Raw genomic sequence first — 13,783 nt, 5'->3', positions numbered from 1 at the left:
TTCTCGCCGGATCCTGAAGTCCTGCTGTGTTTTTTAAAGGAGCTGCCTCTCCTGCATCCCATCAGTCCTCCCCTCCATCCCCGATCCTCTGAGCGGCTCAGGCCTCGTTACCCTCCTCTCAGCCCCCGTTGAACCGCCGTCGGGCTTTTTCAAGGACCCACTTATGTGTGTGCGCATTCTTCTGTCTTTTAGTTTTGACATCGTCTTTCGGATTGGGTCAAAAAATCTCGCTGATTACGGTACGATGAGGAGGAATTTCGGGGCTTGTTATTGGACAGCTATATTTCATCAACATGGTTTCAAAGAAAAGAATCACCACCATCTAACGACACTCATCGCTGCCTCCATAAGCCCGCCTAACAAGACCTAACTGTGTTGCTGCAACTTCATTTGCAGTTGCTGAATGATATTTTCCTTCTAAAATTGTTGTAATTCTGTCTTCCCTGGTAGCGCGTCGATGATTATTCCCTCAGCTGCCTTATTGTAGCTCTTGTGACTCATATTGTTTGCAACACAACAGATAATAGTTTTATGTTTTTCCTCTGCCTGAGAAACTCGGGGGGTTTGATGCAGCGAGAAAGTTGCTGAGCTCGCAGAACAAGGCCCCGGGCACCGACATTAGTGATAATATACAAAATCAGGGAGACAAAGACTAATTAGTTGCTGTAGAGAGAGTGTGTGTGTGTGTGTGTGTGTCAGAGTGTGCGAGCCCGCTTTGGTGTTTGCGTGCGGCATAATTAATGTGCGTGAGGCTGTTTGTGTGTATGACTATGCTAATTTGCGTGTACTTGTGTGTCTATCCTTAAGTGGATGCTGCTGCTGGTGTGTGTGTGTGTGTGTGTGTGTGTGTGTGTGTGCAGGGGAGCAGGTGAGAGCTTTAAAGGCAGAATAAGTTGGGAAATTTAGATTCCATTAGCATAAAATGACCACAGTGTATCTGCCAAGTGTTCATCTGTGATACATTTGCAATGACTCAACAGTTACTTAGTCAAGTGGGAAGACGAAATTAAATGTCAATTTTGTCTGAAACAACATGGACATCCGCCTTGTACACGTGTCGCTCTGCTAACAAATCAGCCACACGTTCATATTTTGGATTTTGTTGTTTGCAGGGATACCTTTAAGAGGACCTTATTTCAATACAGCTGATGAAACGCTGCATAGTTTTAGTTTCTTGTTGTGCTCAGACAGCAGAGCAACACATTTTTTTTTTTTTGCAAAACAATCAGCTTTCCTGCAGAAGCCTCCTTATTATCTAACTTAGAAACACCGCTGACGTCGGTTTGCAGTTCGCTAATTAGCCGCTCGGCTGCAGCGCATTAAACGGCATGTAAATGCGCCTGCAAACGCCGACCCGTCAGCTCCACCGCTAACCAAACTACCTGCTGCTGACTTGTTAGAGCTACAGAAGGAGTTCACTCAGCTCAGCTCAGCCTTCAAAGAGCTGCCAGTCAAACACAGAAACCAACACGGCCCTTCAGTCAGCACAGACCTTTCTGATACTCCACTTTTTTTTATAATAATAAAAAAATACACTCTAAAGATTAGTGGCATAACAAGTGACCCAGTTCAGGACATTTTTGCAAAGACAGATGTAACCTTCCTCGGTGCCGATGGGTTGTTCTGACTCAGTGTTTCCGTTTTTCTCCGATGAGTTATCGAAACTAAAACATGGGCGTCGTGTGAGATACAAGTTCAGGTTTTATCTTAAAACAGCTGCAGATTTATTATTAGCTGCACAAAATAACAGGAGATTCAGAGCTATGTTTTAGTATAACTGTCAATTTAAAGTGAATTGCCATTAACGTCTTTGGAGTGAATAAACTGGACTGTGTAGCCTCGTCAGTAGGTGGCGCTGTAAGCTGCATTACACATGGCTGTAATAAACTGAGTAGAAGAAGTAGAAGTCGTAAAGAGGAAACAAATTCAGTCACTAAAAAACCTTAAAGACGAGGAAACAAAGAAAACTTCGGCCATTTACACCAGAAAAGTTGGAGAAAATTCTTGTTAAATTTTTGTTAAATTGGAAAAAGTTGTAATTATTCTTTTAATGTCAGCTGCTATTGAACATATTTAATGTTCAGATGTGAAGACAATAAAAGAGCAGAAGCAGCTATATGAGTTAAAAGTTTGCTACATCAGAACTTGTTTAAAAAAAAAAAAAAAAAAGTTTTCCATTTCCTATTTTTTGCAGCAACTCTTAAAAAAAAAAAAAAAAAAAAAAAGTCAGTTCATGTAGAAATAAACATTTGCAATTTTTCAGATGTGAGACTTCCAGATGTGCCTTAAAATAGCAGCCTGTAGTTAACTTTGGGGTAAAAAAGGAAAAAGAAAGTAGAGAAAAATCAGACCAATACTGCAGCAAAACAATCTGTTGGACACTAAAGTCAAACCACTACTGCGCTACTTGGACTCTGAATTTAATGTGTACAACCAATACATCAAAAACACACTGAAGCTATTCTTGAAGGTGAAAAGGAACGATTAGACGTGATTTCAGTCTGTTTATGGTCTTAAACGAACACTTTGTGCAAATTTCAAATGCTCAAAACAAGAAGACATCGCAGAAGGCAAAACAGAAATCAGAGTCACTGCTAATTATGGGCTGTCACAATACGACCCCACTGATTAAAACACCTCCGACGGTAACCGTCAGGACTCACAAGAAGCCGCTAACCGGTTCTGAGCGGGATGATCCGTCACCTGGTTTACAGCCTGATTAATGAATCCACTGGGACGACCTCTCCTCGGCGTCCCGGGTTCAGCTCCAGGTCACTTCCTCCTTTCCCTTCCACCTCTTGCTGCTTTGTGCTCTTTGATAACGCTGAGATGCTATAAAAATATTTCCTCTGTCGCTGTCACATTGAGGCTTATTTATAGCGACAGCCAGCTTAGTCTGTTTTTAATAATTCACACGGAAAGCTAAAATTCACGGTTTGTCATTCCCGCGTCACAGTGTGAATTGAACTCGCCTGTCTGGTGGCTTCATCACCGGATTCAAATTTTTTTAAGCCCTTCCCTTAAACACACTCGCTCTCCAGCAAACTTGTTTGATTGCCTCGGCGAGTGTCTGTGGCAGCCGCACGAGGATCTGCTGCTCAGGACAAGAATTACTGAAGTTCTTGAATGGTGGAGCATTTTGAATTTTCATTCGTCTCCTCCCTGTTTCCTAACACGACTTGCACTGACAACGCATGACAATCTGCAAATTCTCCACATTCCCTTGTTGAGCAGAAACAGGGGGAATTACACAAGATGACCACATAAGTGACAAAATGAGAGATTTAAAGGTGTCCTGTGGAGTGTTGGACCACAAGTAGCAGCCCTGTGGAGCATGTTTTTGGGAGTTAGTTGCACTCAAGAATGCCAGAAGTAAGAGGGCCAAGGAGCCATTGGTGAATGCAATGGTGGATTCACTGGGTGGCTCATTATACAAACGATAGTCGTCCATTTCTGCGATCAGAAGCCACAAACAATGAGCTAAATCAAAATGGAAGACGACACTTGGAGGGACAGGATGTTCTGTGGTAAACTAGTCGTTGGTGACGTGAGGCTCCTGCAGGTTTGGATAAGCTGAACGGAGACCATCACAGGTTCAGGTGGGTCAAGTCAAAGAGTGACTAGACACTGTGAGTCATTAAGAAATTAAGGAGACATTGCAGTAGACCAGGAAGTGTCCACCTTGACCTCCCCCCTTTCTGTCTGTCACTTAAATGGCTGTCTCAGGTGGTAGAGCAGGTTGTCCTCCAATCGCAAGGTTGGCGGTTCGATGACCCGCCCCTCCACAGTAAAAGTGTCCTTGTGCAAGACACTGAACCTGAAGTTGCTCCCAATGGCACCTTGCATGGCAGCTGTGTCGCCATTGGTGTATGAATGGGATCTACTCTAAAATGTACGTCGCTTTGGAGAAAAATGAAACACCACCACTGGGTGATAGACAGAGATAGATAGAGATGTCTTCAGCCAACGTCACACGTAGGAATCGAGGTTGAACCTAGTCTGAGCCTTTATTTACATCCACTGTCATACAGGCGTCAGAAAGGACGAGCAAAAGATGTAGCGGGATACAGCGCATAAAATACATAAACCCCTCCTGGAAGACATTAAGGATAAGTCTTCGTCATGGTGCCCGTTGCTAGCTAGCCTCTCACAGTTCCAACATAAACTACCTGTAGTCCGAGTGGCCATTAAACAGTAAGAGGCTCCACCTGCTGGCTCAACCAGGTACTACAGCTAATCTACAAAACACTGTCTGACATGCATGTAGTACATAAAGGCTTTTTGGAGCTTGTGTACATGAAGAAATGTGCATTTTTCTGATGCGTTGCAGAGGTTTCTAGTTGTCCAGCATATACACTGTTTTAATTTTAATAACGTTAATGTACCGGAAGTGGGTGTTGTCGAGGAAAATGGTATTAGATTGGGTCTCGGTATTGGCAGACACTAAATATTAAATTATTTGGATCAGGTTGGGGCTCTATTGGATGGAGTCTCCTCTGGCTAGCAATAATCTGCATTACCAAACTATAAAGTAAGCTACATCAATCACACATCATTATCTCAATAACCCACCGTACAAGAGTCGACCATAACAAAATGCACACATCAGTGAAGTTGGTGCATCCGTCGGACACAATGAGATCTAAAGCGGAAGCTGCTTTGCATTGCTTTAAGAGTTTTTTTTCAGTCATGACAGCTGATGACCACAAGACTTTTTCTAGACAAGAAGAAAGCAGTCGTAGAACCAGACGTAAGACCTAATGTGTGCTTTCATATCCAGCAGGTTCGGACGCTGTAACGCTCTCCTGTTCTCAGTCCACCCAAAAAAAGCTTGAAGTCTGTGACAACTGATGGAGAACTCCGCTGACCAGGAGCAGGAAAGGAGACGTCACTCGGGTTTTGAAGCTCTCACATCGGTTGTCTGTCGGTTTCGGTATCGATTTCAAAATTCTCCTCCCCGTCTTTAAAGCACTTCACGGTCTTGCACCAATCTGCTCGTCTGACATGTGTTCAATCTGTGAACCAGGACGATCTCTCAGAGAAACTCTTTTAGGTGTTCCAAAGTGCAAGACGAAAAGTTTTGGTGAGGCGGCGTTTCGTTTTTACGCTCTGATGGAGGATTTTGTTCTGATTTTTGACACCTTAAAGCTCAAACTGAACACCTAGTTCTTCAGATTATATTAATTTTAACGTTTTTATTTATTGTTGTTCCCTTTTAATGATGTTATTTCAATTTGTCTATTTTATTTAGTTTTATAATGAATGTTGCTGCTGTTGTCACACTGTTGGTTTTATTATGAATTTTACAGCATTTTGTGCATCCTGGTCTCAGATTTGTTCATTTTTTTTGCCCTTTAAACTGTGATATTAGCAGCTTGTCTATTACGTATGAAGCTCTGATCAGTACCAAAGGTGCTCTACTGAGGCTACAGCACGTCTTGAAGCTGCTTTGCATTCTGGTTTGTTGTGGCTGCTGCTGATGGACCTGTTTGTAATGACTGACTCCAAAACCTGATCTATGCTCTGTTTTGGATTTTTGCAGAGCTGCTGTGGTCGGTGTGCTGTGTGTGCACCGCTAATACTCACTCTGTGGAGCTGTTCTTGTGGTTGTGTATGGGGGAGATGCAGGGTGGGAGCAGCAGACAGTCTTTATCCAATCGCAGCTTCTTATTGCAGTTGACCGATGACTCTCCGTGCTCCGACTGGGGAGATAAAACGCAGAGATGAAAGGGAGTAAAATGCAGGGACTTTTATGAGGAGAATTTCAGGAGGAAAATCCTGTTTCACACCTTGTGTTTCCTCTTGCTCTTGCTGGTGTGCTTCTCGGTTGGAACCACCATGTTTGCAGCCGCCTGCCTCCTGTGTTTACCTCCGTTCTCTCCTCTCTCCGTCCTCCCGGCCAGCCTGGGATTACTCTGCTCCTGCACCGGGGGGTTGTCCAGGACCCCCAGACCTTGGCATATCTTCTCCCTGTCCCTTGCCGCCGTCCTCTCCCTCTCCCCGAATCTCTCCCTGTCCTCTCTATCCGTCGGCCTCTCCCTCTCTGCTAATCTGTCTCTGTCACCTTGCCTCTCTCTGTCCTGCGCTAATCGCTCATTTTCTTCCTCCTGTCTCTCCCCTTTAGCCAGCTTCTGTCTCTCTCTCGGCCCCGGCCAGTCCCTCTCCTCCTGTTTCTGTCTGTCTCTCTCCGCCACACCTATCCTCTCCCTCTCTCTGCCTTCACTCCCGTCTCTCTCGGTAATTGCCACCCTGGATCTGTCCCCCAGCCCCTGGCCAGGCACCCTGCTGAGCAAACTCAGGTCGATTTTCACCCATAAGCTCTGGATCTCATGATACTCCCTTAAGGGGGAAAGAGGCACCTCGTGTCCCATGTTGGAAGGTGGCGACATGGACTCCAGGTCTTTACTTTGTCCTCCCAACCCTCCAGGATCGGGGACAGACGTACCGAACGGACCACTTATGCTGCTGATGCTCAGGGAGTTACAGCTACTGCTGCTGCCATTACTGCCGCCGCTGATGCTACTATTACTACTGCTGCTACCATTAGTGGTCACGTTGCTACCATCTTTGACTCGAAGTCCTTTCCCTCCGAATGTTCCCAGACTCCCCACACTGCCGGCCGAGCCAAGGCATGGGAGGAGAGGCGTGTGGATGTGCGTGTTGGACAGAGTTTGCGTGTTAATCGCAGAGCGTGTCGGCTGAGGCGGCAGCGCCGGGATTTTGATGGCTTCCTCTGTGTCCGACTGGCATTCTGACGAGGAGGAGGAGGAATCTGTTTCGATGAATTCTCTGGACTTGGGTGTGATTCTGGTACTGGGACCTCTGTGTTTCCTCTTATCCTATGTATCAGAACAATGACAAAAGAAAAACGTATTTTCAGAAGAAGTACTCATAATAAATCGTACGCTCCGACGTACAGCCGTGTAGAGAAGGCCCATGTAAAGCCCACATCGTTTATCTTCTCTCCACTTAGTCAAACACTGAACCCCCACTATGATAAAAGAAGCTTTTCATCTTCCATCACACACGATCTCACTGAAGAAATCTCACTTATGTGCCATCGACTGATGCACTTTTAAACCCCGACAGAAAAAGAACCCTGCTGTAGACAAACATTTTAATCAAAAGCTAAGCGTATACAGTGTATTACTGAATGTGATAATATCATGCAAATTAGGCGGCACAAGTTGCCAGCTTGTTCCACTAATCTGTGAAGTGAATTGAAACATGTTTGACTGTCTAATTTTGAATGTCAGCGATATTCGCTGCACACAAGTCACACAGCTGAGCACAGGCAGTCTGTTTGTCACATGCAAATTACAAGATGCATCTCACATTTCCTATTCGGAATCATTTCATCGACGCAGTCGCACAGTTTGAAAGGAAAACGTGCAGCTTCATCGCACTGTGGATGAGCGAGCGTCCACCGAAAGTGAATGCGTAGTGATGATGAAATTATAACAATGACAATACTCACAGTTTTACGAAAATGTTTCAGAAATTGGTTAAAAATAGCAATAAAACAGCAATAAAGCCTTAAAATTCACACAGATATGAAAGCAGAAAAAAGTCACAAGAGATATAAAAACTGTGATCGATTTATCAAATGTGGATATTCAGTGGTGATTGCTGTGTAACAAGTTTTTATTTATTTATTATTATTATTATTATTCCAGCAGGGCAAAACTGGGAAAAGTGAGCTTTTGAAATGCCTGCAGCAATGTGAACACAAAAGTTTCACAAACATACAGATAAACTCTCTGAACCCAAAGTAGTTTCTGTTTTTTTTTTTTTTTTTTTACTGCAACATAAACTCCTGCACCTCTCTGGAAGCAGCACAACCATGACTAGAAGTAGAGAGAACGTGAATATTTTGTGCCGTATGTCGACGCTTTAATGGCCTAAATCATACAAAAAAAGAAAAATAAGTTAGACTTCTTGGATTTTTTGTTGTACAGGAATTGCAAAAACCTAGAATCAGTGTTTTAAATGCTCAAAGGTTTTTTACCAATACTAGTGGAAAAAAGGCAGCTCTACAAATTATAGATATTTTACAACTTAGAGTCGTACAAACTAAATGTTTTTCACTCGTCTCTGCAGCTCAATCAGGATGTTTCACCTGCTGAATTTATCTTCCAACAACTTGTTGACTTCTTGTTAAACGGTGAACCACATCTTAGCCATGCAGCGTTCATTGTGCTGCTCAAATAAGTACATTTTTCTCTCTACCTCTTTAAACTCTTTCCATACTTTTCTCTCCCATTTGCTAAACACAGCCTGCAGTTAACTACCTGGATGTTTGTCATGTGACTGTTGGCTGCAGCAACGAAAAACGGCTTCTTCACAGAATACTAGTTTGTTTTCTGGTCCAAGTTTTTTATTTTTATTTTGGGCACATTTTTTAACGACAGGTGTAGATTATTAATACTGAATGCGAAGAAAAATCACAATTTTAAGCTCAGATTTGATTAATTTTCCAGACATTTTCCAACATATCACACATGATTAGTTCAAAAGCTGAAGGAAAGTTAAAAATCAGATTTTGTTTTTTTCTGTTTTTACAGTTTCTGGCTCTGATAAAAGCTGTAACTTTGGCATTTAATTAAAAACATACCATGCTATTTGAACCTGCTGGCGGGTTTTTGGGGTTCAGATTGCTACAGCTCCACCTTTGAATTCAATTTTACGACTTGAATAGAAATCATAAGAACTTCTCCTTCTTGTTTTCTTGCCTGAAATTCATTTTTGCAAATTGGACAATTTAAATTATACATTTGACATTTTATAATAACGTGTTAGTCTCCATCTATGGAGCTCTGGGCTGAGTCCAGTTTGTTCCTGCTGAAGACAAACTAAATCAGCAGAGAAATGTAGGTTTTAGTCACTCAAAGAGGACAAACTTTTTGGGGTCTATTTTCATGATTATGGATTGATACACATTTGGTTTTTCTAGTGAGTGTTTACAGCAGCAAAATATATTATATTGTGGTTTCGGGCAGCTGTGGAGGAAAAAGGTCTCCAGTTATAAAGACAATAGTTGTCAGTAGCAGCAGCCGAATGTTGGTTTGTTGATTTGTTAACAATGAGGAAAATATCACTCAGGTTTATGTTTTAAGAAAAGAAACTGACTTCTTGTTGTCTGCGTATCATCAATTCAACATCTTGGCAATCATTGTTCTTCCCTCTCGTGTGAACAGCGTGCCAGCCGACAGAACCAGCCAGAATCCCCACAGACAGCACCTGCATCTCTGGCCTTGTCTTGTTTCCAATCAGAAGTGACCCTCTGATGTGTGAATGCTTAATTTTAGACGCGTACTGATCAATTATCCTCAGCCGAAACAAAAGGGAAGCGAGGAGCAGCTCTGTCTGCGCGACATCAATGCGGGAAGACGACTACAGAGGCAGATGCAGCGAAGAAAAGCGCCGCGAACGTTCCCAGTCTTCAGCAAAAACCCACTCGCTTGGCAGACGCAAACTTCTGGAAACTCTCCAATGCATGTTGCCATCTGCAAAATCCATTCTCAGTAAATGCCATGTTGTGTTTTGTTGAAGAGGGAAAAATGAAGACGGTGGTGGTGGTGGTGGTGGGGGAGACTGTCCCTTGTATAATGCTTATTTACACTGCTGGAAAATGTTTTGCCTTTCTTGAGTAAAAGTCCTGTTTTCTGGAAAGTTCACCTCTTTCTCGCTGTTGACATTAGCCGTCCTTCCAGCTGTTCTGCACAGCTAAAGCTGGCACAGGATCAAACGGTGTGACAGCACTCGCAGCACCGCTTGCAGATGTTCGCGCTCATCCTGCTTTCCAGGTAATTTAAGGAAGGTTATATCTCTTAACAAAACAGGGGAACTTTTCAGCTGCGCCGTCTCGAGTTGTTGTTGACAGGAGGCGACGTAATGAAGCTCTACATGCATATCGGAAAATACTGAAGCGTTTACATCAAGACGCTCTATGTACATTTAAATTGTCTGTAATGACTCTTTGTCATCCAGGTCGGGGTGCAGACAGGTGACAAATTAAAGGAAAATCCACTTTAAGTGTCCTGGTAAGTGGTTGGGCCACCAGAACGGCTCCAGTGCTCTTTGAAATTGACAATTTTGTATTGATTAGCAGCGACTCTTCCTTCTAACGGTGGATCCAGAGCACGTCAGCAAAATTCTCAGAGCATAATGGAGCCATCAGATCTCCTCGCTGTAGGGGTCGAAGGTTTAGAGTTTTCCTTTAATTTGTCCCCGGTCTGTATATTGAAGTCCCACAACGAAGGCAGCTCAGCTAAAGTTTCTTAAAGATGTTTTACCTTTCATCTAATCTGGTGGGAAGTTCCAATTACTTAGCAGCTCTATGAAAACAGCAAAAAAAAATATGTATTTGTGTAATATATCCACGTCATAATGCCATAAATCATAGAAAAAGAAAAAAGTTGAATTTCTTTGACTATTTGTATTAAGAAAAAATAAAAAATAAAAAATCAATATTTTAAGGTGTTACCTATACTGGGAAAAAATGGTGGATCTACATGTTATAGGTATTATTCTAGTATTTTCCCATTGCTCTGATGTTTCACCATGCAGAATGTGTCCTGACAACCTGCTGGTCTGCACACTGTGTTTCTGACATGACACATTTATTTTATCTACTAAGTATGTTGTATTTTTCTCTCTGTCTCTTTATGTTGATCACATCCAAAGCATAGCAGAGCTCCCAGATCTCCTCGCTGTGGAGGTCAACGATTTAGAATTTGTCTTTGTTTCGTCGCCTGTCTGTAAATCTAAACGCTAAATCGAAGATAATTCGACGTAAGTTTTACCTCTGATCTGGTGGGAAATCCCAGTTATTTAACCTCTTGTAGAGTTTTTAGTCCCTGATGTCACATGTGAGCCACTGATCCACCTGTACGTCAACAGAGTCACCTGAGAGACTGCAGACTGGTCCAGGTCTTCTGTTATGGTCTTGTAATTGTTTCCTGTTTAATTTTGTAAAGATCTTCGTCCTTGTGCGTCTCTTACTTCCTCCCTTCTTCTCAGGTTCGATTGCTTTCACTAGTTTCACTTGTGTCTTGTCTGCCCAGTCAGTTCTGTCTGTATCTATAGTCTGTAAACATGTTAGTTTGTCTTGTTCACTGTCCTCCTGTTTAGTCTCCAGTTTGCTGCCTTGTTGCTACATCTGGATTAAACGCCTGTTTCCTTTCTGTTCACCTGATTGTTCCAGACCGACTTCTTCCTCGTGCTCATCGGGTCTGTATGTTTGGGGTTTTCTCTGGATCTGTTACTTTAGATATTCACTTTCACAGTTTGGAGGACTTCCTGGACCTCCAGCTGTTTTTTGTTTGCTCTGCTGACATCACGAATTACAACCTGTTGACTAAGTTTGATTAAAGTTTATTTTGTACTTTCTCCTGCCTGTTTGTGCTTCCTGGTAATCCTGTGACACCATAATGCTGATTTTAATGACACTATTTACAGTATAGGTGTAGCTATAGGTATACCTTCTTCTACCAACAACCTACACAGCTTAAAGTTTCACTAAAACGTATAACCTTCCTTAAATGACCCGAATAACAAAACGAGCGCGAACATCTGCAACCTGTTGTGAATGTTGTAACACCGTTTCCCAACAAGTCAGTCAGAACTAAAGACGCCTTTGGGATGAGAGGTGGAACGTCTTCAAGAAACTCATCTGAAGGCCTGTTCATGGTTTGTGCTTCTCCTTATGCTGACAAACGCAGATTTTAAAAGCGGACAGCGGACGTTCACGTGGCTCTAATTATACAACAATGGGTCACATGTATAATTATGTATAACTTGTAACACACTTCTGAAGTGTTTGTTTATCTTTGCTTTGCAAACGTCCCCGCTGTGGGATCATTAAAGGCTTATCTTATCTTATCTTATCGGGCCCCACACTGAACACAGAAAACCCACTAGACTCCCATGAACGCTTCTGAACAGCTCTGACTTTGCATTTTTTCAGGAGATAGCAGATTATTTTGTAGCATCGCATCAACGTGATTATTGCTGCGGTGCCCAATGAGTAGAAGTAGGACAGGATATCCGGAGAACTTATCAACGGTGTCGATGAAACCTGTTAAAGCACCTCAAAAACCCGTCAGCAGCTTTAATCACACCATCGTACAACTTTTTGCCACGTGGTCCCTTACAGGCAGGTAGAAGCAGGAAGCATGAATCTGCGTTTAGATTTAAATTCATCCACGTTAGAGGAGCAAGATGAGCAGAACGGTCGTCTGTTATTTTTTTGCTCCTGAAGCCGATTATTGTTGGAAAAAAAGGCAAAACACAACATGTTGATAAGTAGACGCTGAATAATTAATTATATGTGTCGTGAGAACAAATTAAAAGTCGGAGCTCTGAATAGCTGCCAGGTTGGTTTGAAGCTCGGATCGCTGACGTGGAAGGCGTCGGGTCGGATGTGTCGCACCGGGTCACATCTCCGAGCCTGGCGTCGGGCTGTGACAGACGAGCTGCTGTTTGCTAGTTATTGCAGTTTTCCTTGTTTTAACATCAATGACAGCTGTCAGAATAATTTCCTCAAACCGACGGCGTAAAAAAAAAAAAACGGAGAGGAAATTTGTTTTCAAAGCAAACAAAGATAATGATGTGAGGCACCTGTGTCATAGAGATCAACAGAAATCAAAATGTGGCATATCCTAAGAAAAAAAAAGATCCTCCAGTGTGTTGTGTGAACTGATGTTGATGTCTTTTGTTCTTCCAAAGACGAGTGCATATATTAATCTCTCTCGCACATCAACCCTGCTCCAGTTGTCTGGAAAGTTTTTCTCTCGAGTTACACGAGGTCAACATTTACTGGATTTTTCCTGAATGCAGGCTGATGTTCTTTAGCCTGAGTTCACCCTGTTGGATGTATTCAGGGTTATTTTACTTCCTTTACATCTGAGCTCTTATCTTGGTTGGTATAAGGTTCGGTCACACATGCTGCACCTTGTTTTGCTCAGAGCAGTCTCTTCGATCCAGATCTTTCATCATCTAATTGAGCTTCGTGTTAGTTCAGACAGGTACGGAGTCAGGGTGTCACATGGCCCCTCCTGTCCAATCGTCATCGCTGAAGTCCAGCTCGCCCACTTAGCTGCTTTATAACTGAGGCAGCGTTCATTCATTCTGCCCGCTTCACGCTCAAATCTCAAATCTCCTCCTCCTCCCCAACCACCACCTTTTAAAAACAGTTCAATCTCATATAACCCCGTGTTTTCCATATCGTGGGATTGTAGGTTGCAGATGGTTCATTGTTGTACCTTGAACTATGTAATCTAGATTCTGTAAGTGAAGACTATTTAGTTGGTCTCCTTGTTCTCGTGTTCATACCGTATTTGAAAAATTGTAAATTGTAAATTCATGGCTCTGCGGGGGGTTTGTGATCTCAGGGATTATCTGTGTCATGCTTCCAGAGCATCACGAGCAGAGTCAAACTAAATGTATGTGATCTCAAATAAATGGTTAAAATCTGACAAAGTGTCCTGTCTGAAATATGATAATAGCGTTCATATCAAGGAAAAAACTTGGATCGTGAACATTATTACTTGCATCTCAACATAAAACTGTGGAGATATTTAGTTATAATCTGGGAGCATCAGAACCAGAATATATGTGCTTATTGCCCAACAGAAATAACTGTCATTACAATCCAAACTGACAACAACAGACTGAAAACAGCTTGTTTTTTCCCAGGTTGTTAAATGCACCCCCTTTCCCAAAAAAACAAGAAAAGACTGAGGACTCTGGTTGGTGAAGTTCAAGACCCCCCAGCCTGCAC

The 13,783-nt window shown here is 42.7% G+C and overlaps 1 protein-coding gene across 1 annotated transcript in view; it reads right to left on the bottom strand.

Moving 5' to 3' along the window:
* LOC103370729 (AF4/FMR2 family member 2) overlaps positions 1–13,783 on the bottom strand; it is a gene marked incomplete at both ends in the record, with an annotated part of 152,514 nt that overhangs the window by 13,984 nt on the left and 124,747 nt on the right. The window contains 2 exons of the mRNA XM_008299866.1: positions 5,587–5,702; positions 5,790–6,839. Coding sequence (XP_008298088.1) covers positions 5,587–5,702; positions 5,790–6,839 — 1,166 coding nt within the window. The remainder of the gene's footprint in view (positions 1–5,586; positions 5,703–5,789; positions 6,840–13,783) is intronic.

The sequence above is a fragment of the Stegastes partitus genome, unplaced genomic scaffold, assembly GCF_000690725.1.
Source record: "Stegastes partitus isolate 25-593 unplaced genomic scaffold, Stegastes_partitus-1.0.2 Scaffold1474, whole genome shotgun sequence".
In the NCBI taxonomy this organism is placed as follows: Eukaryota; Metazoa; Chordata; class Actinopteri; family Pomacentridae; genus Stegastes; species Stegastes partitus.
Note: the sequence above shows the minus strand (reverse complement) of the source record. Positions and strands in the feature narration are given on the sequence as shown.